The following is a 25,852-nucleotide window of genomic DNA, read 5'->3' as shown; positions in this document are numbered from 1 at the left end:
AGGTCTGGGGAGAATGGTTAGAGAAGAAGCTAAGACTAGGAGTTAGAGGTTGGATTAGATGACTTCTAAGGTTCTGGACAAATTGTGATTGTATTGTAAGGTACATCTGAGCAGTGACAGTGGATAAGTACCGATCAGTTTACATTCCTGTCTATTCTCCCTTATAAGAAAGATGTTAGATATAGAATCTAAAAGCATAAAATTAAGTTATTAGACTTCCTGTGATATAAAAACCGACCATGGCTTAAGACTTAGGAATAATCTATTGTAAACACAACCTAGAACTGATTTTTTTAGAAACACACAAAAGTAATTTGATGGGAAAGAATATGATATCATAAAAAGAATATCTCAATCCCTATCTCACATCATACAAAAAAATGAATTCTAGATGGCAGAAGAAAACACAAAATGTTCTCATTACAAGGGGTAAAGATTTCTTAGGATTTAAAAAGTAGTAATCATAAAAGAAAAATTTGATAAATTAGACTTCATAAATATTTACAACTTTTGCTCATCAATTGTCAACACTAGGAAAATGACTAGACAAGCCACAGACTAGAAGACGATGTCCACAGAGCATGTATTTGCCAAAGGACTTATATCCAGAATATATAAAGAATTCCTCCAAATCCACAATAAAACGATGTACACAACACAAAAGAAGACATACAAGTGGTCAATAAGCACATGAAAAGTGCTCACAATCGTTAGTCACAGTAAAATACAATACCACTACATAAATTCACCAGAATGGCTAGAATGAAAAAGACCGACAACACCAAATGTTGTCAAGAATGTGAAACAAACAGAACTCTCATTCACTGCTGGTAGAAACAGAAAATGGTATGAATGTTTTGGGGAACTGATTGACAGGTTCCTATAAAGTTAGTACCTACAATATGACCCAACAATTCCAATCTTAGGTATTTACCCAAAAGAACTGAAAACATATGTGTGCTGGAAGATTTGCAAGGATGCCATAGCAGTTTTATTCATAATAGCAAAATACTGTTAATAATCAAAATGCTCATCAACGTTAGGATGGATAAACAATTTGTGGTACATTCATATTTATGCAATGGAATACTACTCCGTTGCACAGGAACAAACCCTAATCAACTTAGATGAATCTCATACATATTAGACTGAACAAAATAAGTCATATGATTTCATTTATAAGAATTAGAGTCAGCAAAACTAAACCTATGGTGATAGAAATCAGATCAACAGTTGCTTTTGTAGACACTGAGGAACAGCAAGAGGGAAGTCTAAGGAGTGAATAGTGTTCTAAATCTTGGTAGACTTGTGGGTTATACAGCTGTATACATTTATTAATACTAATAAGTTATACACTCAAACGTTGTGCACTTTACTCAATGTATATTTTACTTGAGTCAATTTATTTATTTATTTATTTATTTATTTATATTTTTGGCTGTGTTGGGTCTTCCTTGCCGTATGCAGGCTTTCTCTAGTTGTGGCAAGCGAGGGCTATTCTTCATTGTGGTGCACGGGCTTAGTTGCTCCGCGGCATGTGGGATCTTCCCAGACCAGGGCTTGAACCTGTGTCCCCTGCATTGGCAGGCGGATTCCTAACCACTGCACCACCAGGGAAGTCCTACTTGAGTCAATTTTAAAAAGGACTCTTCAATAAAATAAGAATTACAAATATCGCAATTCTAGTAAGCTTGCATTAACACAGTGTTATCAGTTACCAATTCTGAAACTACATTCTGAGTGTCCTAGGCTTCTAAAAATGAGTAAATATACTAGAGTAGTGGTAGCCAGATTTCTCAATGTTGGCAAAGGAAGATATAAACATAGAAAAGGGAAGGGAATTACAAATATGAAAAGGAGGGGATCCTACTTTGTGCTGTTAGACTGAAATTAGAAGTATCAGTATAAACTCATAGTTTTTAATAGATATATATTAACATATGTGTATAAGTGCATACACATGTGTAGGCGTATCTGTACGTGTACATAAATGTGTGTTGTATATACACACAAATGAGTATATATGTGTATATTCACACACACAGACATGTACACATTTCCTAGTTCTGCTACAGAAAGACCTTAGAAACAATAACATACTAGGAGCAATAAATACACCTAGTGTTACAAAATCTTGGTTTCTACATACCATTATCCAATAAAGGAACCAGGGCTTCTTAGAAAAATGTTGTATCTGGGCTAGAGCCAAGAAACTATAAGATAAGCCTGGAACAACTTGTTGCACAAGACAAGAAAGAAGTTTTCCAAGAATCATGAGAACATGCCAAAGGAACAGCTAAACACCTTGAGAGAGCAACCAGTAGCCAAATCTGGGACAATCTGAGCATCAAAATAATGATATAAATAATGATAGTAATGGACTATAATACATCCAGTTAAGAATCCATGAGTCCATGAGTCCATACTGATGTAAGTCAATAAATAAGGGAAGAAGGGAAAGCTTTTGCCTACACTAGAATGAAACTAGTAAATTCATAAGGAACGATGGAGTTAGAAAATCATCAATTGATATTAAATCTAGTGGGTAAAAATTTGATGAGAAACAACATATTTACATAATCTCAAAAACTGACTTAGAAAATATTTTCTAACTACAAAGGGAAAATAAGAAATTTTAAGTGGAGAAACTTAGCAGTCACTACCCTAAGCAAGTGATCAAAGCTACTTGGAACCAAGTGACATGTGCCTTCTGACATGATGCACTGAGAACACATCACTTCTATGATACTTGTGCTAAAACTGGATACCCAAATACAGTCATGAAGAAATATCAGACAGCTTCAAACACAGGACATGCTACAAAACAACCCGTACTCTACAAAAATATTAATTTCATGAACCATAAAGAAAGGCAAGGAACTGTACCAGATGAAAGGAAACAAAAGAGATAGGACGATTAGGTGAAATATGTGATCCTGGATTGGATCCTGGACCAGGAAAAAAAAAGCTATAAGAAACCCTGTGCAGTTGATATTTTACCCTTTTTATAAATAAGGAACCCTCTTAAAAAGGTTAAATAATAGCTAGTACAAAGTAAACAGTACCTGTAAGATATGTATTCTCAGTATTCAATGTATTAGGCAGGTGGCTACCTCCCTGGACAGCTGTATCAAAGAGTTATAGTCTCAATCAAAAACCTTTACACACATTAAATGCAGTTAAAATTAAGTATTCTCTCATATTCTTTAATAGAAATAATTAAATGGATCACCCTAAGTGTATCGAAGTTGAACATTTCAAGTAAAATAAAAAAGATATAGTGAATATAAGGATATCTGTCATTCATGTATTTTAAAGCAACTTACTTTAAAAGACTTACTAAATGTAAATGAAAGTAAACTCTAGTTAGATGTGATAAATAAAAATTAAAATAGAAGCGACTGTAACCTGCAAAAACTAAACCATAATAACAAATAAAAACCCACACTATTAGCGTACTGAGTTCAAACTTCCATACTTACGAAAGGTACACGTACCTTTTCCTAAATGTGTGTTTATGCTCATATATCTAGCTGTTCCTGTAAGGCTCTTATGTTCTCTGTATGGTATGTGTTTCTTTGTCTCTGGATCAATATATTCCTTTGCCAAACCAAAATCTATAATATGAATAACTTGCTGGGTTTTGTTTCCTGGTCGTCCTATTAAGAAGTTCTCAGGCTTCACATCTCTGTATATCAAGTTCTTTGAATGGACATACTCCATGCGAGAAATCTTGATTCAAAAAAAAAAAAAAAGATACATTTTATTTTAGGCTTTGACTAGCATAAAATAGTATGATAGAGGCAAGACAATCTTTACAATGAAAACAACATTAAGAAGAAAAAATCAGAAATTGTTTGAACCCTTTAAAAGAAACATGATATCACTCAATAGTTTCTTAAATATATGTCCAATTATGATTAAATATCTTTGCTTTTTACTATTTTGGGCACTTATATAGGAAAGTGCTTGAATTTTATGAATTCCTTTCTTATCAGGAAGCCTGATTAAATCAACACTTTCAGATGATGCTACCTTATAGAATTAAAAAGCTTTACTAATACAAAATCTTGAACTCAAAAATATAAACAGATATATTCACAAAGTTGCAGTTTAGTCTTCCTTATTTGTTCAATAATGGAGAAAATTTTATAATTACACTAAAGAAACTTAAAGAGTCTAGACTGTTAAATAAAAGAATTAACAGAGCACTTTGTTATCTTTTTTATAACTTGTTTACTTTTTTCCTTAGGTATGAAACATTTAAAAAGATCTTGATACTAGAAAACTTTGGAATCCAACTCTAATAATAATATAATACATTTTTATTCATTGCTTTACACATTCTCAAATAATGTTTATTGTATAAACTGCCAGAAAACAGAACATTACAAATAATAAAAGTGCTTCATTTAATGATATTCATGGTTGACAATACAATGTAAGTGAACACAGTCACTCAAGCCATTTTAGTTTGTTAACAAATTTTGGATCATATAACATATACTATTCTATGACCTACAGTTCTCATTAACAATATATTATGAGCATTTTCCAGGTCATGAAACATTCTTTTAATATACACTTTTTAGTGGCTGCATATTATTTTATAGCTATTAATAATTTATCCAACTAACACTGTTATTTCTGTGCATTCGGGTTGTTTCCCACTTTATTATAGACGTCTTTGCACAACAAGTTTTAAGTACATCTGAATACTTCCATTGGATAAATCTGTAGAAGTAATGAGTCAACAGATAAAAACAATTTTAAGACTTCTGCAGCATACACTTACTGGCATTTATTTCAAAACTGCCTTAAAATTATCCTCTTAAGTTATTTCCCCATAGGCTCCCTGAAATTTAAATGATTTATAAGACTTTCTCATTAGTTTGTTTCTTCTTTTTCTAGGCCATTTTAATTTATTACCAAGATTAAAAACCCATCTTTCTGAGGGTTCTCTTCTCTAAGTATTCATTTTCGACCTGAAAAGAGTGCTGGAAACAACTTAATTCCCAAACTGAGCATTCTGACCTTAAAGTAGTAAGATATTAATTTTTTCATACAAATAAAATACACCTGATTCAGTTATTTTAAGTTACAGTCATCCTAAAAGGACAATGATACGAAAAGCAGACATTTTTATTAGGTCAAATGCTGTGGAAGATAATGTCACAAAACTTTAAACTTTCAGTGTAAATTAGTGACCAAATGAACCACACAATTGTTCAAACAGCTTCAAAACATCCTGCTTTACTTACCAGTTGGATAGCTATCATGAGAACCGTTTTAAGAGAAAATGTTCTGTCACACAAATCAAACAAATCTTCCAAACTAGGTCCCAGCAGTTCCAGCACCATAGCGTTGTATTTCCCACAAGGGCCAAAATAGTAAACTTGAGGTATACCATCTGGAGGAAAAGAATAACAATAAACAATTTTTTAATAATTTTGTAGCTTCAAGAACTGCAGCAGTATTTTTATTTTTTCCATACAAACAATAAACTTCTCCTGACCCAGCCTCCACCCTCCCTATACCTTCTCCTTCATGTTCACAGAGTAGCCTGGTTACACTTCTACTGAACCTGCATTACTGAACTACATTATAAACAGTGCTTCATTGTTGGTCTCCACCAACCTCACTATATGTGCCCTTGAGACTTGTATTTCCATGGCCTACAGAAATGCTTGGCACATAGGAAAGATCTTATTTTTATTGAACAAAGGAGTTACTGCACTCTTTCATAACCCTGTGGTAGGCATAATGCTAAGTTCAACCCCCAAGATTTCCATCCTCTGGTGTACACAACCCATATAATCCTTTCCCCACAAGTGTGGGCAAGATTCCCAGATTTCACTCTTGTCATTAGATTATGTTATATGGCAAAGGTAACAAAATTAAGATCCCTGTTAGTGGAGGTTAAATTAATCAAAAGGGAGATTATTCTGTTGGGCATGACTTAATCAGGTAAGATGTTTAAAAAGCAAGTCTAGAAGTCAGAGATAATCAAAGCAGCAGAGCAGTTCTCCTGTTGACCTTAAAGACACAAACTACTATGTTGTGGAAGAGGGCCACATGCCAGGAAATGGTGGGCAGGCCCCAGGAACTGAGAGCCTCATCACACAGCCATGAGGAACTGAATTCTAGAAATAACCAGTGAGCTTGGAAAAGGACTGGTTGGAAAAGGAGCTTGGAAAAGGACTCAGACCCAACAAAATGACACCTTGATTTAAGCCTGGAAAGACCCTCAACAAAGGACAAAGCTAAGCTATGCCTGGACTCATGACCAATAGAAATTGGGAGATAATAAAGTCTCTTATTCTATGTCACTAATTACTAAATAAATCATTACGCAACAACACAAAATAATACAAACTCCAAATATAAAGTCTAAATACACAAAAATCACCCGTACTTTATTTTTAGAACTAACAGACTCCCAATAAACTAACATATAATAGGGGATCATTTTATCTTAACATTGTATCTATTTATTCGTTATGAGGAAATGAACAACTTCCATTTAAACGTCTCAGTTTTACTTATGAGTATTTTTTGTTTTGTTTGGTGTAATGATTTTAGAAAGGAAAAAAACTTTCTAAAATATACTAAAACCTTCCCATCCTTTTTAAAATAAAGAGTATGGAAAACATAATTTTACTGTTGTTTATTTTATCATTTTGCATAATAATTATTGCATGGGCAAAACAAAACATTGAACTAGAAGCCAGGATAGCTAGGTTCTTAGTTTGGCTTAATACTAACTATTCAACCTCTCAAGCTGACTTCAGTTTATCTATATTAGTAGTTTAGATAAGACCAGTTTTTCTAAAATGTGAGTATGAGAAAGGCAGCAGAACAGCTGAAGATAGGAAGGTAAGATAATATAATCATGACAGGGGTAGGGGAAGGAGACAAGTTCAAACTGTGTACATGGTCTCCTCCCCCAAAATAGAGATTCTCATACACCCCCATGTGTACACATCACCACCCTGTGCCACACCACACCACACACACACACACACACACTTCCCCCTGCCACTGAGAATCATTATCTTCTTACTAGAGCCACTCATATCATATGTGAGTCATATCTACCCCCATTATAAGTAAAAACAGATAAAAGGCTTAGAAATAGTGGATGAGAGACTCTAACATTTATTCAACTCTGAAATACTGATTTTAGTATGCTATATACATCAAGAGCCTAGAGATGCAATTAAGACTTACCAATAGCTCTCAGCTACTGAGTTTTAAAAAATATTTCTACAATGCTTTCCCCCCTCTATTCCACTGAAAGTGCTAACTTCTATGCTCTTAATTTAGCAATCTCTTAATAACCCATTTCCACTCTTTAGTTTGTTGCTTCTTGGTCATAAAGATGTTCACCAAACTCAGGAGGAGAATGGATGAACACTGTGAGAGCTTCAACAGGGATTGAAATATAGGAAAGTACCAAAGAGGTTATAACTCAATTGAAAAATATACTAGAGGAGTTCAACAGTAGACTGGATGAAGTAGAAGAATGAATCAGTGAGCTGCAAGACAAAACAACTGAACTCATCCAGACAGAGAAGCAAAATGAAAAGTAGAATTTTAAAAAAGTGAAATTAATTTAAGAAACCACTGAGACAGCATCAAGCAAAATAACATTTGCATTATATGGATCCCAGAAGAAGAAGAGAGAGAAAAGGGGCCAGAAAAACTATCTGAAGAAATATGGCCAAAAATTTCTCTAATCTGGGGAAGGAAACAAATATCCAGGTCCAGATATCCCAGAGAGTTCCATAAAAGATTAACCCAACTAGACATACACCAAGACACATTATACTTAAAATGGTATAAGTTCAGGATAAAGAGAAGATCCTAAAAGCAGCGAGAGAAAACCAACTTGTTACATACAAAGTAAACTCCATAAGACTATCAGCAGATTTTTCAGCAGAAACTTTACAGGCCAGTAGTGAGTGGCATAACCTATTCAAAGTGCTAAAAGGAAAAAACCCCCAACAAGAATTCTCCACCTAGCAAATTTATCATTCAGAATTGAAGAAGGGATCAAGTTTCCCAGATAAACAAAAGCTTAAAGGAGTTCATCACCACAAAACTGGCCCTACAAGAAATATTTAAGAGATTTCTTAAGCTGAAAAGAAAAAGCACTAATTAATAATAAGAAAACACATGCAAGTAAAAAGTATTTCTGGAAAAGGTAAATATATAATAAAGGTAGTAGATCAATCACTTATAAAGCAAACATGATGGTTTAAAGACAAGAAGTAGTAAATTTAAATTAAATTCCAATAGTTAGTTAAGGGATGCATAAAATTAAGAGGTAAAATGTATCATCAAAAGCATAAAACATTGGGGCAGGGGGCTGGAGTAGTAAAAAGATAAAAGCTTTGGAATGTGTTCAAATTTAATTTGCTACCAGCTTAAAACAGGCTACTACTTACATAGGATGTTATATATGAACTTTACAGTAACAGGGAAAAAAGCTTATAGTAAATATACAAAAGAAAATGGAAAGAAATTTAAATATAACACTGAAGAAAACCACCAAAACACGAAGGAAGAGGGAAAGAGAAGAAAGGAACAGAGAGGAACTACAAAAACAACCAGAAAACAATTAACAAAATGACAAGTACATACTTACCAATAATTACTTCAAATGGACTAAAATAGCCAAGAAAAAGACAGTGAGGGACTGTTTAAATTAAAAAAAAAACAAAAAATAGATCCATCTATATGCTGCCTACACAAGACTTACTTCAGGAGAAAGGACTCACACAGACTGAAAGTGAAGGAATGGAAAAAATTTCAATGCAAATGTAAATAAAAGGGAAGTTGGAGTAGCTATACTCATATCAGACAAAACAGACTTTAAAACAAAGACTATATTAAAAGACAACAAGGGCAAACATAATGATAAAGGTGTCAATCCAGCAAGAAGATATAACATTTATAAATGTATATGCATCCAGTAGAGGAGTACTAAGATATACAACACAAATATTAACAGACTTAAAGGGAGAAATTGAAAACAAAACAATAATAGCAGAGGACTTTAACACCCTACTTACATCAATGGATAGATCATCCAGAAAAAAAATTAAAAAGAAAACATCAAACTTAAATCACACATTAGGTCACACGGACTTAACATATAGAACATTCCATCCCAAAGCACCAAAATATACATTCTTTTCAAGTGCACCTGAAACATTCTGCAGGACAGATCATATATTAGGTCACAAAAAAAGTCTCAATATAAATTCAGAAAGGCTGAAATCAATACTATGAAACTAAATATCAATCACAAAAAGAAAATAGTAAAAACCACAGAAACGTGGAAATTAAACAACATGCTACCAAACAACCAACAGGTCACTAAAGAAATCAAAAAAATACCTAGAGACAAATGAAAGCAGAGATATAAAGTACCAAAATCCATGAGATGCAGCAAAAGCAGTTCAAAGAAGAAAGACCATAGCAATATAGGCCTACCTCAAGAAACGAGAAAAATCCAAAATAAATAATCTAAATTTACACATAAAGAAAACATAAAAAAAAAAATGAAGCTCCACATTCGAAGAAAGGAAATAATAAAGATCTGAGTGGAAACAAATGAAATAGACATTTAAAAAACAACAGAAAAGATCAATGAACCTAAGAGCTAGTTCTTTGAAAAGATAACCAAAATTGACAAATCGTTAGCTAGACTAACCCCTCCAGAAAAAGAAAAAGACGGGACTCAAACAAAATCAGAATGAAAGAGGAGAAATTACAACTGATACCACAGAAATACAAAATATCATAAGGTACTACTATGAACAATTCTACACCAACAAATTAGACAACCTAGAAAAAACGAAAAATTCCTAGAAACATCCAAGCTTCCAAGACTGAATCAAGAAGAAACAGAAAATCTGAATAGAACAATTACTAGTAAGGAGACTGAAACTATAATCAAAAGCTCCCAACAAACAGAAGTCTAGGATCAGATGGCTTCACTGGCAAATTATACAAAACATTCAAAGAATACCAATCCTTGTCAAACTCCTTCTCAAACTCTTCCAAAAAATTAAAGAGGAAGAAAACCTTCCAAACACATTTTATGAAGCTACCATTATGCTGATACCAAAACCAGACAAGGACACCATAAAAGAAAATTACAGGCCAATATCCTTGATGAACAAAGATGCAAAAGCCCTCAACAAAATATGAGCAAACAAAATCAAGCAATACATTAAAAAAATCATACACCATGATCAAGTGGGATTTATTCCAAGGATGCAAGAATGTTCAACATCTGCAAATCAATCAACATGATACCATATATAAACAAAATGAAGGATAAAAATCACGTGATCATCTCATTAGATGCAGAAAAAGCATTTGACAAAATTCAACATCCATTTATGATAAAAATTCTCAACCAAGTGGGTATGGAGTGAACATACCTCAACCTAATAAAGGCCATATATGACAAAGCCACAGCTAACATCATACTCAGTGATGATCAGGAATAAGAGAAGGATGCCCACTCTCACCACTTCTATTCAACATAGTACTGGAAATCCTAGCCGTAGCAATTAGACAAGAAAAATTAATAAAAGTGATCCAAATCAGAAAGAAAGAAGTAAAACTGTCACTATTTGCAGATGACATGATACTATATATACAAAGTTCTAATGATGCCACAAATAAAACCTGTTCAAACAAATAAATGAATTCAGTAAAGTCACAGGATACAAAATCAATATACTGAAGTCTGTGGTTTTTCTATACACTAAGAATGAACTATCAGAAACAGAAATTAAGAAAATCCCATTTACCACTACATAAAAAAGAATAAAATACCTAGCAATAAATTTAACCAAGGAGGTGAAAGACCTAATACACTGAAAACTTTAAGACACTGATGAAAGAAATCAAAGAAGACACAAATGAATGGAAAGATATTTCATGCTTATGGACTGAAACAATTTATATTGTTAGAATGTCTATACTACCCAAAGCAATCTATAGATTCAATGCAATCCCTATCAAAATTCCAATGGCATATTTCACATGACTAAAACAATCTTAAAATTTATATGGAACCACAAAAGACACCAAATAGCCAAAACAATCCTGAGAAAGAAGAACAAAGCTGGAGGTTATCATGCTCCCTGATTTCAAACTACAGCAAACCTTTAAACAGCACATGTTTGAAATGCACTTACCCACGGACTTTTTTCAATAATAAATACTACATAGAGTACTACACAATCCAAGGTTCGTTTAATCCAAGGATGCAGAACCATGGATATGGAGGAACTGTGTATACCAAGGGCCAACTATAAGTTATACATGAATTTGCAACTGCATAGAGAGTGGTAACCCTAACCTCCATAATGTTCAAGGGTCAACTGCGCACTACAAAACTACAGTAATCAAAACAGTATGGAACTCACACAAAAACAGACACACAGATCAATGGAACAGAACTGAGAGTCCAGAAATAAAACCACAAATATATGGGCAATTAATTGACAACATAGGAGCAAAGAACATACATGGAGAAAGAATAGTCTCTTCAATAAATGGTGCTGGGAAAACTGGACAGCTAGAGCCAAAAGAATCAAACTAGACCACTATCTCACACCACACACAAAAATTAACTCAAAATGGATTAAAGATCTGAATGTAAGACCTGAAACCATAAAACTCCTAGAAGAAAACATAGGAGGTAACTTCATTTATATGAGTTTTAGAGATATTTTTGTGGATCTAATTCCAAAAGCAAGGGAAACAAAAGCAAAAATGAACAAATGGGACTACATCAAACTAAAAAGTTTCTGCACAGTGAAGGAAACAATCATCAAAACGAAAAGGCAACCTACTGAATGGGAGAAGATATTTGTAAATCCAATAAGGGATTATTATCCAAAATATATAAAGAACCCATACAACTTAAAAACAAACAAGTTGATTTAAAAATGGACATTTTTTAATGAATAGACATTTTTCTAAAGAAGACATACAGATGGTCAAAAGGTACATGAAAAGATGTTCAACATCACTAATTATGAGGGAAATGCAAATCAAAACCACAATGAGTGATCACCTCACACCTGTCAGAATGGCTATTAGCAAAAAGAAAAAAATTATGAATATTGGAGAAGATGTGGAGAAAAGGAAACTCTTGTACACTGTTGGTGGGACTGAAAATTGGTGCAGCCACCATGGAAAACAGTACAGAGATTCCTCAAAAAATTAAGAATAGAACTCCCATCTGACCCAGCTATTCTACTTCTAGGTATTATCTGAAAAACACAAAAACAATTTGAAAAGATATATGAACCCCTACGTTTATTGCAGCATTATTTACAACGGCCAAGATATGGAAATAACCTAAGTGTCCATGGGTGCATGAATGGATAAAGAAAATGTGGTACATATACACAAAGGAAAACTACCCCACCACAAAAAAAGAATTAAATCCAATCCTGCCATTTGCGACAACACAGATGGACCCTGAAAGTTTTATGTTAAGTGATGTAAGTTAAGAAACACAAATACCATAAAATTTCACTCATGTGTGGAATGTAAAAAAACAAATGAACAAACAAAATAAAACAAAAACAAACTCATAGATACAGAGATTAGTGTTTACCAAAGGGAAAGGGAGTTGGGTGGAATGGGTGAAATGGGTAAAGGGGGTCAGCTGTATGGTGATGGATGGTAACTAGAAATGTGCTGATGATCACTTTGTAGTGTGTACAGGCATATTTAGGAGATATTTTTGGTTCAGTTCCAGACCACCACAATAAAGGGAATACCGAAATAAAGTCAGATGAATTTTTTGGTTTCCTGGTGCATACAAAAGTTATCTTTATACTATACTGTAGTCTATTAAGTGTACAGTAGCACTGTCTAAAAATACCACATACATACCTTATTAATACCTTAAAAACACTTTATGGCTAAAAATGCTAACCATCATCTGACCCTTCAGTGAGTCATAGTAGTAACATCAGAGATCACTGATCACAGATCACTATAACAAATATAATAATAATGGAAAAGTTTGAAATACTGTAAATATTACCAAAATGTGACACAGAGACAAGGTGTGAGCAGATGCTGTCGGAAAAATGGCATCGAAGACTTGCTCATTGTAGGGTTGCCACAAACTTTCAATTTGTAAAAAAAAAAAAAAGAAATCTGTGAAGCACAATAAAGCAAAGCACAATGAAACAAGGTATGCCTGTACAGATGTCAAATTATAATGCTGCACACCTGAAGCTTACATAACTTAAAAATATTATTCTGGGACTACAAAGAAAAACTTGAATTGGAAAAAGATTTAGACCATATTTATTTAATCCAAGTATTAACTATAACTGAGCAAGTATTTCTCAAATACTCTCCCTAATATTTAAAGTTACAGAGCCTTACTTCTACTCTTAACTATTAACTTCATTTTGGAGCTACTCGGAATTAAGCAAAGTAGAGTTGACCCTTGAAAAACACAGGAGTTAGGGGCACTGACCCCTCCATGCAGTCAAAAATCCATGTATAACTTATAGTCAGCCCTCCATATACATATTTCAGTTCCTCTGTGTCTGTGGTTCCAGATCCTCGGATTCAACCAACCTTATATTGTATAGTACTGTAGTATTTACTGTTGAAAAAAATCCATGTATAAGTGGACCCACACTGTTCAAACCCACACTGTTCAAAGGTCAACTGTGTACTATTCAGACTCTGTCGCCCTATAAAATAATTTCGGCTTCCTCTCCCTTCCTACCATATGTCCTTAACAGAAGAAATGGATCCATTCTAAGGCTCAGATTTATTCTGCCTTACTGTTTGAGCTTTTCTAAGGCTGCATTTCAAATTTTTCTACCACAGTTCTGCTATCCAAATTGCCAACTTTTCCTTTTACCCAACCTTCAAGTCTCCTCTTTTCAAACTTATCTATTAAGCATGACTCAAAATTCATAATTATTCACACAGAATTTCTCAGAGTTGAAGAGATGTAAGCATAAGTAAATCTGATCTGCTGTATTTCATATAAGCCAACTCATTGTTGAGAGAATTACTGTGTACCTAACATGTACATTCAATCAAGCTATACACATAATATAACTTTAGGTTTCTAAAATAACACCAAGAAAAAGATCAATAAAGGGACAAATGAGAACTGCTTCAATTTTCTTCAAAACTTCCTTTCTTTAATGGTTTCAAAGTGTCTCAAAAATATCTATCTCTACCTTACCCAAGATGGCTAAATTCCATAAACAGCATTACATTTCACTGCGTAAATTAAACATTTAGTCTCAAATCCAAATAAAAATACCTCAGCTTTATCAAGCAACATAATTTTACCTTAAAACATGACTCAGCACAGATCTTTGGTGAAAAAAAAGACGATTTCACTCTGACTCTTTGAGATACATATTGTTTTATGAGTCAATGAATGCAAAAACTTCTTACGTAACTACTAATGTATTTCAACACATATTTTATCATTGAAGTATAGGATCAAGAGTCATATATTTTTTTAAAATCAAGAATATAAAGCAAACGCTGTAAAGACCAAACTAAAATTTCATTTCCCAGGACAAGTCTGGGCAGTTTTCTAACACTGAGCAAACAAATTAAATTGTTATGAGTTAGGAAAAGTTGCAACTAACAAACGGGCTGAGGAGTACCCTAAGCAAACACCAAACAAAACAACCACATCAATATAAATATGATACACAAGAAAGGGGTTTTTCAAAGTGGGAGAGGTGAAGGACAAGAGGGCAAGAAAGAAGAGAGACTCAGAAAGAAGGCTGAGAACAAAGAGTAATGAATGTTTTAAGTTACCAGCTGTGTCTCTTGATCAAAGTTTTTGGCTACTGAACTGCACGAATGCAATCCAACTCATGGGCAAAAGCAAGCTTTTTTATTTGTTCTTACACCCAGTGAATTTTCAACTATAAACTTTTACTCCACCCAATTCCAATTGTTCTAAGAGTATTTTTGAGACTACTATAAAAAGTCATTGATGGTGAGTTGATGAAAGTTAGTCTGATAGCTTCAAACATCACTAATTTTCAGTGATGCTTATCAGCATCCCCAATATTCAAGACAAGTATATTTTTTCCCAAGAAAAGCTCAAGAATGGGCAAGAATACAAAATTCACACATTATATGAAAATACAATCTCACCATCACTCTCCCAAAATTAATTTAATTGAACACTTCATTTTATATTTCAGCATTCCACTTAAGTGACAAAACGACATTAATTAATTAAAGTCAGAAAATAACACTTGGAGGTCTAATACTGTCAATACTGCTTGGTACTTCAGTTCCTTATAGGTGGGCAACAGTTAAGCATGTTATTAAAAGAAATATTATCATGATGTTTCTTTCCATTTTCAGGTCCAATATTGTTCATGTAGGAAGGATTAGAACAACAGTATTAACATTCGTAACAGGAAATTTAAACTCTACAGATTTGATCAAGAAAAACTAAAATCTGGGACTTCCCTGGTGGTCCAGTGGTTAAGAATCCATCTTGCAATGTAGGGGACACTGGTCGATCCCTGGTCGGGGAACAAAGATCCCACATGCTGCGGGACAACTAAGCCTGTACACCACAGCTAGAGAGCCCAAGTACCACACTACAGAGCCCATGTACTCTGGAGCCCATGCACCACAACTAGAGAGAAGCCTGCACACCGCAACGGAAGACCCCGTGTACTGCAACTAAGACCATTTAAAAAAAAAAGAAAAACTAGAATCTGATTAGAAATACTAAGTACAGAATTATCACACAGGCTATGTTCTTTTCCAAGGAAGTTTTGCTTTCAGGCATTCTTAACCTTTAGCACAAATGCTTATACTTCTAGTTCAGCAGTTCTCAACACATGGTCCAGAGACACTTAGGGACAGGACTAGGTGGTCCATGAGACACTTTCAGGAGGGCAGTGACATCAAAATTATTTTTATAATAACACCAAGATGTCATTTACCTTTTTCACTCTCATTCTCTCACAAGTGAAAGTCAAGTTTTCCAGAGGCTACGTGAATGTGATATGGCAATGGATTGAAGGCAGAATCCATTGTTTTTTATTAAGCCAGACATTAAGGAGATGTGCACAACATGTAAAACAAGGCTACTTTTCTCAAATTTGGAAAATAGCGCTAGTTGTGATTTTAAAATACTACTGTTTTTATTTTAAAATGAATACAGCAATATTTTAATATTTGTTTTAATTTCTCATATGGTAAATATCCATAGCTATAACCCACAATAACAAAAGCCCTCTGGGATCCTCAAAAAGTTTTAGGAGTCTAAAAGGATCATGAGACCCAAAAGTTTGAGAATTACTGTTCTGTCCAATTAGGAAGCCCTGATATGAACAAACAGGTGCAATGAGTTCCAAACTTGGTAACAGTCATTCCATTAAAATACCACATCACCCACATTTAGTAATATTCTAGCAATTAACCCCAAATAAAAGGAAAAGCCACCCCACTGTAAAACAGAAGAGTCCTTTCAGTGATAATTCTATTTACACATTTAAAAATTAGTCTTAATTTCAAAGGACATTAAAAAGTAACATCACCTACAAACAAGTAATGTTTATTATAATATATGGAATACTGAATAAATATTATATATTACATATTATTCAGTTTCTATCCTCTTTAGGCATGAACAGTTAAGAAAAAATGGATTCTCTCTTACCATTTTTACCCCCAATATGCAAGCTTACAAATCTGTTCTTCTCACAATATACTTCTTTATATTTAAATCAAAAATAAAACATGAAATCATATTATTTTTCATGGCTTTATACTTCTTATGATTACATAGGGAATTACAAAAATGATGCTGTATTTCAGAAAATTAAGTCCTTCATCACCATTTAGTTACACCCTATTCAAAAATAAGGTCTGTTTTTTATGTAAGATTACTGTGTATTAATTAATCACTGAAAATATTAATAGTATAATTACCACACAACATAAACTGTCCTAATACCTGGACCATATAAACCAAATCGAAACCACTATCGGTTAACCTTTCTTTCTTATATTGATAATGCATAGCATTCTTTAAACACACACATTCTCCATAAACTACAAATTTAACAGAAAAATGTTGTACACTTCTATCCAACAGTACCAATATACATATTCACATATAAATTAGTAAAAGTTTCACAATGCATAACTTATAGAAATTCCCATACAGAAAGGCCTCTAAAAAGAGATAGAAATATTACATTCACTTAAGATGTCTTCTAAATGCACTTAAGCTAATACAGAAAAAGGAAGTCTAAGAAGCTGCTACATAAACTGTTGGTTATTTAGGCTGAAATAAGTTTACACTAACCACCACCTCACCTGTATAGTATTCTTGATTATTTTTGTTAAAACCAAAATATAACAGGTAATGTTCTAATTATTTTATTCACTTAACTTTCATGGTTTTGACAATATTTTCTTTCTTGGTACTTGGTATCAAGTACCAAGCAGTATTCTTTAAGAGCAGAATTTCTTAAGTTCTTAAAACACGGTCAGAGAAACTCTAATCTGCCAACTTAATGAATGAAAGAAATTTTAGAAATTATTTAATGCATATACCCATGTTTAAAGGCTTATACTATTACCTACAACCTTTCTCCAAAGTGAACAGTATGATAAAGTGTTCAGACAATATGGAATCACCAAAGCCCACTTAGCTAGGAGACAGGGCTAAATACACCAATAAACAAGACATAAACCAAGAAGGCAGAAGGGTCAGTATAAAGAATGAAGAGAAGTTTTTCTAATTCTTAGAAGGCAATACTATGACAAGTGTTAATTTTAGAAACAGCCACTGCTGCTATTATCAAATTATTCTTTAGAACTACAAAATTATTCTTTAGAACTACATAGTTCAGGCAACATCAAAAAGTCAAGCCGTGCTCGCTTCGGCAGCACATATACTAAAATTGGAACGATACAGAGAAGATCAGCATGGCCCCTGCGCAAGGATGACACGCAAATTCGTGAAGCGTTCCATATTTTTATACACAAAAAAAAACTCAAAATGGATTAAAGACCTAAATGTAAGGCCAGACACCATCAAACTCTTAGAGGAAAACATAGGCAGAACACTCCGACTTAAATCACAGCAAGATCCTTTTTGACCCACCTCCTAGAGAAATAGAAATAAAAACAAAAATAAATGGGACCTAATGAAACTTAAAAGCTTTTGCACAGCAAAGGAAACCATAAACAAGACGAAAAGACAACCCTCAGATGGGAGAAAATATTTGCAAATGAAGCAACTGACAAAGGATTAATCTCCAAAACATACAAGCAACTCATGCAGCTCAATATCAAAAAAACAAACAACCCAATCCAAAAATGGGCAGAAGACCTAAATAGACATTTCTCCAAAGAAGATATACAGATTGCCAACACATGAAAGAATGCTCAACATCATTAATCATAAGAGAAATGCAAATCAAAACTACAATGAGATATCATCTCACACTGGTCAGAATGGCCATCATCAAAAAATCTAGAAACAATAAATGCTGGAGAGGGTGTGGAGAAAAGGGAACCCTCTTGCACTGCTGGTGGGAATGTAAATTGATACAGACACTATGGAGAATAGTATGGAGGTTCCTTAAAAAACTAAAAATAGAACTACCATACAACCCAGCAATCCCACTACTGGGCATATACCCTGAGAAAACCATAATTCAAAAAGAGTCATGTACCAAAATGTTCATTGCAGCTCTATTTACAATAGCCAGGACATGGAAGCAACCTAAGTGTCCATCAACAGATGAATGGATAAAGAAGGTGTGGCACATATATACAATGGAATATTACTCAGCCATAAAAAGGAACAAAACTGAGTTATTTGTAGTGAGGTGGATGGACCTAGAGACTGTCATACAGAGTGAAGTGAGTCAGAAAGAGAAAAACAAATACCGTATGCTAACATATATATATGGAATCCAGAAAGAAAAAGAAAAAAAATGGTCAGAAGAACCTACGGTCAAGACGGGAATAAAGATGCAGACCTACTAGAGAACGGACTTGAGGATACGGGAAGGGGGAAGGGTAAGCTGGGACAAAGTGAGAGAGTGGCATGGACATATATACACTACCAAACGTAAAATAGCTAGCTAGTGGGAAGCGGCCGCACAGCACAGGGAGATCAGCTCGGTGCTTTGTGACCACCTAGAGCAGTGGGATAGGGAGGGTGGGAGGGAGGGAGATGCAAGAGGGAAGAGATATGGGGACATATGTATATGTATAACTGATTCACTTTGTTATAAAGCAGAAACTAACACACCATTGTAAAGCTATTATACTCCAATAAAGATGTTAAAAATAAATTTTTAAAAAAAGGCAAGCCACTCACTTGAGAAAAAATTATTTAACAATTTAACATATGCACAGTCTCAAATAGTATATTTAACATCATTTCCATAGTTAGAGATCTTCCAAGAATAGTAATTTATGACAGGAAAAAAAAAAGGTTATTTGACTTTCTGTGATGAAGTATCAGCTGATAAAGAAATTCCAAGGAATAAATGATTGCAAATTAGGTCAATATGGCCTATATAAACCATCTGATGTCAAGGAAATAATTTAAGACACAGAAGCATTATTCGGAATCACAGATCTTCAAAACACTTTTCCCCATGCATTGCAAAATATGTCCCATGCATTTTCATGAAGTATCATATCAACAATTCAACTAAACTATTTTTCAAGTAGATTTAAAAAAAACTGAATTAATTCTAATAATTAAAACCTATGCTTCTCTAGAAAGTGATTATTTTTAGGCAGCTGAATTGTACAGTTAGTTAATTAAATAACTACCTGCATATACCCTTGGTTTATCATTTCTGATCATTTAAAAATTACTCATCACTGACTTTTTTTCCTTCTATTTCTGGATCTCTAAATTTACCTAATCATAGGGTGATACAAATGACATTAATTAAAATAAATAAATTTTTGAAATTACATGGTTATGTCTATTTGTCAAAAGTGGAATAAACTCAAAATGTAATAATATGATTTTACATAATATTAATATATCAAATTTTAAACATATGATCACAAAAGCTAAAAAGCTATAGGAAATATTGGAGATTATGTACTGCAACTTCACATCTGATGATAGAAAACAGTCTATTATTCTCATTAAAGAATTTACCATTTCAACCATTCACCAAGGGCCTACAATTGTCAATCATTCTGCTCAGTTTCAAGGATAAAAAGATGATTCTCACTGCCCTCAAAGAGTTCCAATTTTAATGGAGGAGAGAGACATAAGCAAATATAAATATAATATGGTATGATGAAAGAAAAATGAAGATGTATTCAAAATAATTTCAAGTCAAAGAAGAAGCTTTTTCTGGAATGAAACAGATACCAGAAAATGTACTGCAAAAGAGGAGATACTTTAGCTGGGGACTGAAGAAAGAAGAAATTCATCGAGAAAGAAAGACATTCCAGAAAGAAGAATACGGATATATGAAAATAATAAGATCTATTCAGAGAACACTAAGTTTAGTGCAACTAAAAAGTGGGTCGAATAGAAAGAGAAAGAAATGTGGACTTTATACTAAATGACAAGTCTCTAAGACGAATGTAGGGAAGAAGGAAGTGAGATGCACAAAAAGAAGCCCAATTCAAAAAACAGGTGACAATGAAGACTGGGAGAAGAGAATGAAGTCAACAGATCTCTTAAGAGACATAACTGACGGATCTTTTTGATGATTATCCCAAAAAGTCAAAATTAAAGGTGACTAACACTTTCAGCTTGAATGGGTGAGCCACTAATGGAACAAGATAATCCAGAAAAACAAACAGGTCTTTTGGAAGAGAGAGAAATCATTGGAAAAGTAAGGGGAAAGAAGATAGGGAGAGAAATTCTGGGTATATAGAATTGCTGATTCTAGTAGAGACATACATGTATGACTAGATTTTAAGAATGAAGGCCGGGATAAAGAATTGGAAATTATCCTTATATAGATGGTAATTTCATCCTTTCCTTCCTCCCTCCTGTTACAAAAAAATCTAGAATCATAAAAAAGAAAGCCACATACGAAAAACAGAAGGAAGAAGCTAGAGCTAGCCTGATTCCTTACTTCTGTGTAGCCATATCAATCCTACAATTGTCTACTTCAGGACTCCTTGTTTATTTTTCCTCACATAACATTGCTTTACTTGTTTAAGGTACTGCTGTCATGATTTTTGATACTGACAGTCAAATTTATTCCTACCCAATGCAGTGGTCATCATGGTTTTGCCTATGTTCCTCTTCTCTTGACACTCTCTACCCTCTCCTATGGGAGACCTCATCCATTCCCTTAGCTTTAAAAACCACCTATGTGTTGATGACTCCCAAATCTAGATTTTCATTTTACTCAATAAATGCTGAGTGGATATTACAAACAAGACCATTTGAAACATTAAATTTTGGTTATCAGAGAAACTGATAATGGTATAAAACAATACTCTAATCCTATGGAAAGCTATAAATAATATAAGGAGTCAACCCTCATACGCACACTGCAGTAAAGCTGTACAGTCCTACTGTATATATGTAACAGATTCAGTGAACAAATAAGAGAGAAAAGTGGGATACTGCCAAGGAGGTTAGATAAGGAGAAAGACTTAGAGGAGAATCAAAACCTAGAGAGTAGAACTAGATAAACTGTATATTATTTCACAGATATTTCAGTAAATAATTCTAAATAAATATGTTTTAATTTGTTTTTGCTGTGGCAAAATATACATAATAGAAAATTTATCATTTTAACCATTTTTAAATGTACAGTTCAGTGGCATTACGTATAGTCACATTGTTGTGCAACCACCACCACTATCCACCTCCAGAACTTTTTCATCATCCCAGGTTGAAACTCTATACCCATTAAACAATATTTTCCCACTCCCCTCTCCTCTCAGCCCCTGGCAACCACCATTCTGAATTCCGTCTCTATGAATCTGACTACTCTGGGTATCTCAAAGTGTGGAATCACACAGCATTTGTCCTTTTGTGACTAGCTTACTTCATTTAGCATAACGTTCTCAAGGTTCCTCTATACTGTAGCATGTGTCAGAATTTCCTTCCTTTTTAGGGCTGAATAATATTCCCTTCTACGTATAAAACCACACTTTGTATATCCATTCAAAGTTGTTTCCACCTTTTGGCTATTGCAAATCACACTGCTATGAACATGGGTGTACAACTACCTGTTTAAGTCCCTGCTTTCAGTTCTTTTATGCATATAATTAGAAGTGGAACTGCTGAATCAAATGGTAATTCTATGTTTAATTTTTTGAGGAACAGTCGTACTGTTTTCCACAGCAGCTGCAGCAATCCACATTCCCACCAGTAATGCACAAAGATTCCAATTTCTCCATATTCACACCAACACTAGCTGTTCACTGGTTTTCGGTTTGCTTTTCCTTTATTTAGTTAATAACAGCCACCCTAATGGGTGTGAAGTGGTATGTCTTTGTGGGTCTGACTTACATTTTCCTAATGATTTGTGATATTCAGCATATTTTCATGTGCTTATTGGCTATTTGTATATCTATCTTCTTTAGAAAAATGTCTATTCAAGTTCTGTGCCCACTTTAAAGTTGGATTGTTTGTATTTTTGCTGTTGAGTTTTAGGACTTCTTTATATATTCTGAATATTGATTAAATATATCTATTTTTTAAATTTATTTATTTTATTTATTTTTGGCTGCACTGGGTCTTCATTGCTGTGCGCGGGCTTTCTTTAGTTGCGGAGAGTGGGGGCTACTCTTTGTTGTGCTGCGCGGGCTTCTCATGGCGGTGGCTTCTCTTGTTGCGGAGCACAGGCTCTAGAGTGCAGGCTCAGTAGTTGTGGCGCACGGGCTTAGTTGCTCCACAGCATGTGGCATCTTCCCGGACCAGGGCTCAAACCCATGTCCCCTGCACTGGCAGGTGAATTCTTAACCACTGCGTCACCAGGGAAGCCCAGTATATCTATTTTTAAAGAGAACACTAACAAGCAAGTTGCTACTTAAATGAAACTTACAATATCATAAAAGAATTATAGATTAAATTACTATGAATGCCCCACTTATGATTAAGAGCAGTCTGAAAATACAATCCTTTCATGTAGCAATTCCAAAATCAAATAATTTTTAAGTCATCAGTCTCTCCTCAAAACAATTAAACACTCTTGTTTTTCTATAAAGCTCACATGAGTACGCAAAAATGTTTTTAAAATTCATGATCGATAAAAACACTAACAAGTAACTAAAATTCACATGATTCACGTGAAACACTCAAAACTACACACACCTGTCAGAGTTTCAGAGCCACCATTATACACACCTTCAAGCAATAACACTCATATTTCAATTTATGTAAGTGCTATGCCCTGGAGTACAGGGGAGCACTCTTATATATGCAGACTAAATGGCGGTCCCTGGAGTCGTGGGGCACAACAGCCCTTTGGCATTCAAGTGCTAACAGATGTATGTTCCACTTTATTATTACTATCCCTGACATAAATTTTAAAGTTAAAAAAAGTAAAGAATATAATAATAAAAGTAAGTGCACCATGGTATTCAATTCAATGACTCCCTAAACTCCAAATTAACTTATTCATTCTTATCCAATTAAAGTATTCCATCCTATTTTTCCAAATGATAGTTTTACTACTTAAGTAGATAGATCTCTTATTTTCATCTCCCCAGCATCCAATCTTCCTTCTTCTGTTAACACCTCAATTTCCCATTAGACAACACCTCTCCCCATTCTCAGTCCCTGAACTTCACAGGTAGTGCCTGAGACGAGTAAGTCTGGGCAATCAAATTCAGTGATTAAATCATTAGACACAAAATAAGACAGTAAGGTTCAGTCCTAGAACTTTTGCTGAAATTTTTAGTTAACAGATACTTTTAAAATTGTTAAGCTGGGCTGTTGGTAAGCACCTTTGCCGTCTCATAAGAAGGGCCAATCAGAGAAAAAAGCTTACACACACACAAAAAGGCAGAGCATAAAGACAAACTCAACAATGTCCCTGATGACAGTACTGCAATGTCTTATAGATAAGTCCTTTCCCTGAATTTACAGTACATAGTCAATAACTCCTTTTTTTTTTTTTCCACTTAGCTTCTTAGGGCTTTCTGTCACTTGCCAGTCCTAACTAATATGTATGGTTTCACATATAATTGTGTCCCCTTATCATTTACATCTCAGTTGTCAGTGATAATTTTGATAAGTCCTGGAGGCCTGTCTGTATCAGACTTAAACATGCATTATAGAACGTTTATAATGATAAAACATCACAAAATGTCAACTTATTGTCCCCACAATGACTACTCATTCGAAAGTATGCTCTTAGGAAAAAAAAGAATGCAAAATTGATAATGTATTAAAAGATGTACAGCTCTACCAAGTAGAATGTAAACACGTGCTTACAAAAAACACATCAAAAAATTCCATTTTATTAAATCTGGGGAAACAAAATATCCCTACTTGATAAGAAACTGTATGTATAAAATCATTACAGTTAGAATAGTAGTGAACAGAAAAAGTGGAGTTGAGAGAAACGTTAACATAAAGTAAATGCAACGAAAAATGGGAAATTTTCTCATTAGTTTTTTCCAATGGCACAAAATATCCATTCTCACTTAGATTTAGGGTTTATGTAAAAATATACCTGTATTAATTTCCTACAGCCACTGTAATTACTACACACCTGTGGCTTAAAATAACAAAAATTTATTTCTCACAGTTCTGGAGGCCAAACATTTGAAATCAGTTTCAACAGGCTGAATCAAGGAGGTTCTATAGGACAATCCTATACCAGGTTTTCATGGCTGCCAGCATTCCTTGGCTTATGGCTATATCACTCCAATCTTGGCCTCTGTAGCCACTTTGCCTTTTCTTCTTCTGTGTATGTTAATGGTTCTTCTGACTCTCTTTTACAAGGACATTTGTGACTGCATTTAGGGGCCACCCAGATAACCCAGAATTACCTCCTGATCTCAAGATCCTTAACTTAATCATACCTGTGAAGTCTTTACTATAAGGTAACATTTACAGATTCCAGGGATTATGATATGGATAGTTTTTATGCAGCCATTTTTCAGCCTACCACCATGTCATAAATCATTTCAATAACTATAATACCACCAAAAAGGCTAAGCACCTGGAAACTATATGCACCTTACATTCTCAAATTAAATTTTTTTTACAATGTTCTCTATTTATATTAGTACCAACACAAAAAGCTCCAAAAATGTCATATTTAGAATAAAAAGGGAAGACTGTAGTAAGAAAATATCTACTAAGCATTGCCTTAAGAAGTGATTAATATTAACTAAATTTAACATACTATTCTTTGAAACCACAGAGTTCTTATCATGACAATCCGTTTTATTACAAATTAAAAAATTAATATAAGACTTTACCTCCAGATCCTAACTGCTTGTAGAATCTGTATTCCAAATGTAGTTGTGGTGCTCTGGATTTCATGGGCTCCTAATTTAAAAAAAAAAAGCAACAACAAAAAATATTTAAGTTATTAAAATATCACTAGGCCCCAATTCCGAATTTATAAATCTTGGTGTCAACATTTTTTTTTTTTGGTATTCCAAGCATTGTTCTTTATAATATTTCAGCGTCTTGCCTTGATTAAAATACAATCTGAGACAGAGTAAAACTGTGTTCAACAATTTCCACAAATACATATAGTATCCATACATATGGAAAGACCCACCTCAATAAAGCAAAAAAAATATTTAATATTTCAAACATTCAGAAGCATATGAATGCATTAGAAAAGGTCTTTAA

General features: G+C 33.9%; 1 protein-coding gene and 1 non-coding gene across 7 annotated transcripts in view; one reads left to right on the top strand and one right to left on the bottom strand.

Annotated features, from left to right (window-relative positions):
• CSNK1G3 (casein kinase 1 gamma 3) overlaps positions 1 to 25,852 on the bottom strand; it is a 132,759-nt gene that overhangs the window by 49,206 nt on the left and 57,701 nt on the right. For all 6 annotated transcript variants that reach the window (XR_009563449.2, XM_060296151.1, XM_030869771.2 and 3 more), the window contains exons 4-6: positions 25,471 to 25,540; positions 5,262 to 5,410; positions 3,498 to 3,732 (exon numbers count right to left, since the gene is read on the bottom strand). Coding sequence is in view for 5 of the 6 variants with exons in the window: in XM_060296151.1 (XP_060152134.1) it covers positions 3,498 to 3,732; positions 5,262 to 5,410; positions 25,471 to 25,540 (454 nt within the window). In the remaining variant the exon portion in view is untranslated. The remainder of the gene's footprint in view (positions 1 to 3,497; positions 3,733 to 5,261; positions 5,411 to 25,470; positions 25,541 to 25,852) is intronic.
• Positions 17,952 to 18,058, top strand: LOC115860316 (U6 spliceosomal RNA). The gene has a single exon (XR_004042421.1). It is a non-coding gene; the product is annotated as a U6 spliceosomal RNA (small nuclear RNA).

This window comes from Globicephala melas, chromosome 3 (genome assembly GCF_963455315.2).
Source record: "Globicephala melas chromosome 3, mGloMel1.2, whole genome shotgun sequence".
In the NCBI taxonomy this organism is placed as follows: domain Eukaryota; kingdom Metazoa; phylum Chordata; class Mammalia; order Artiodactyla; family Delphinidae; genus Globicephala; species Globicephala melas.
This window is presented reverse-complemented; position numbering and strand designations above follow the sequence as displayed.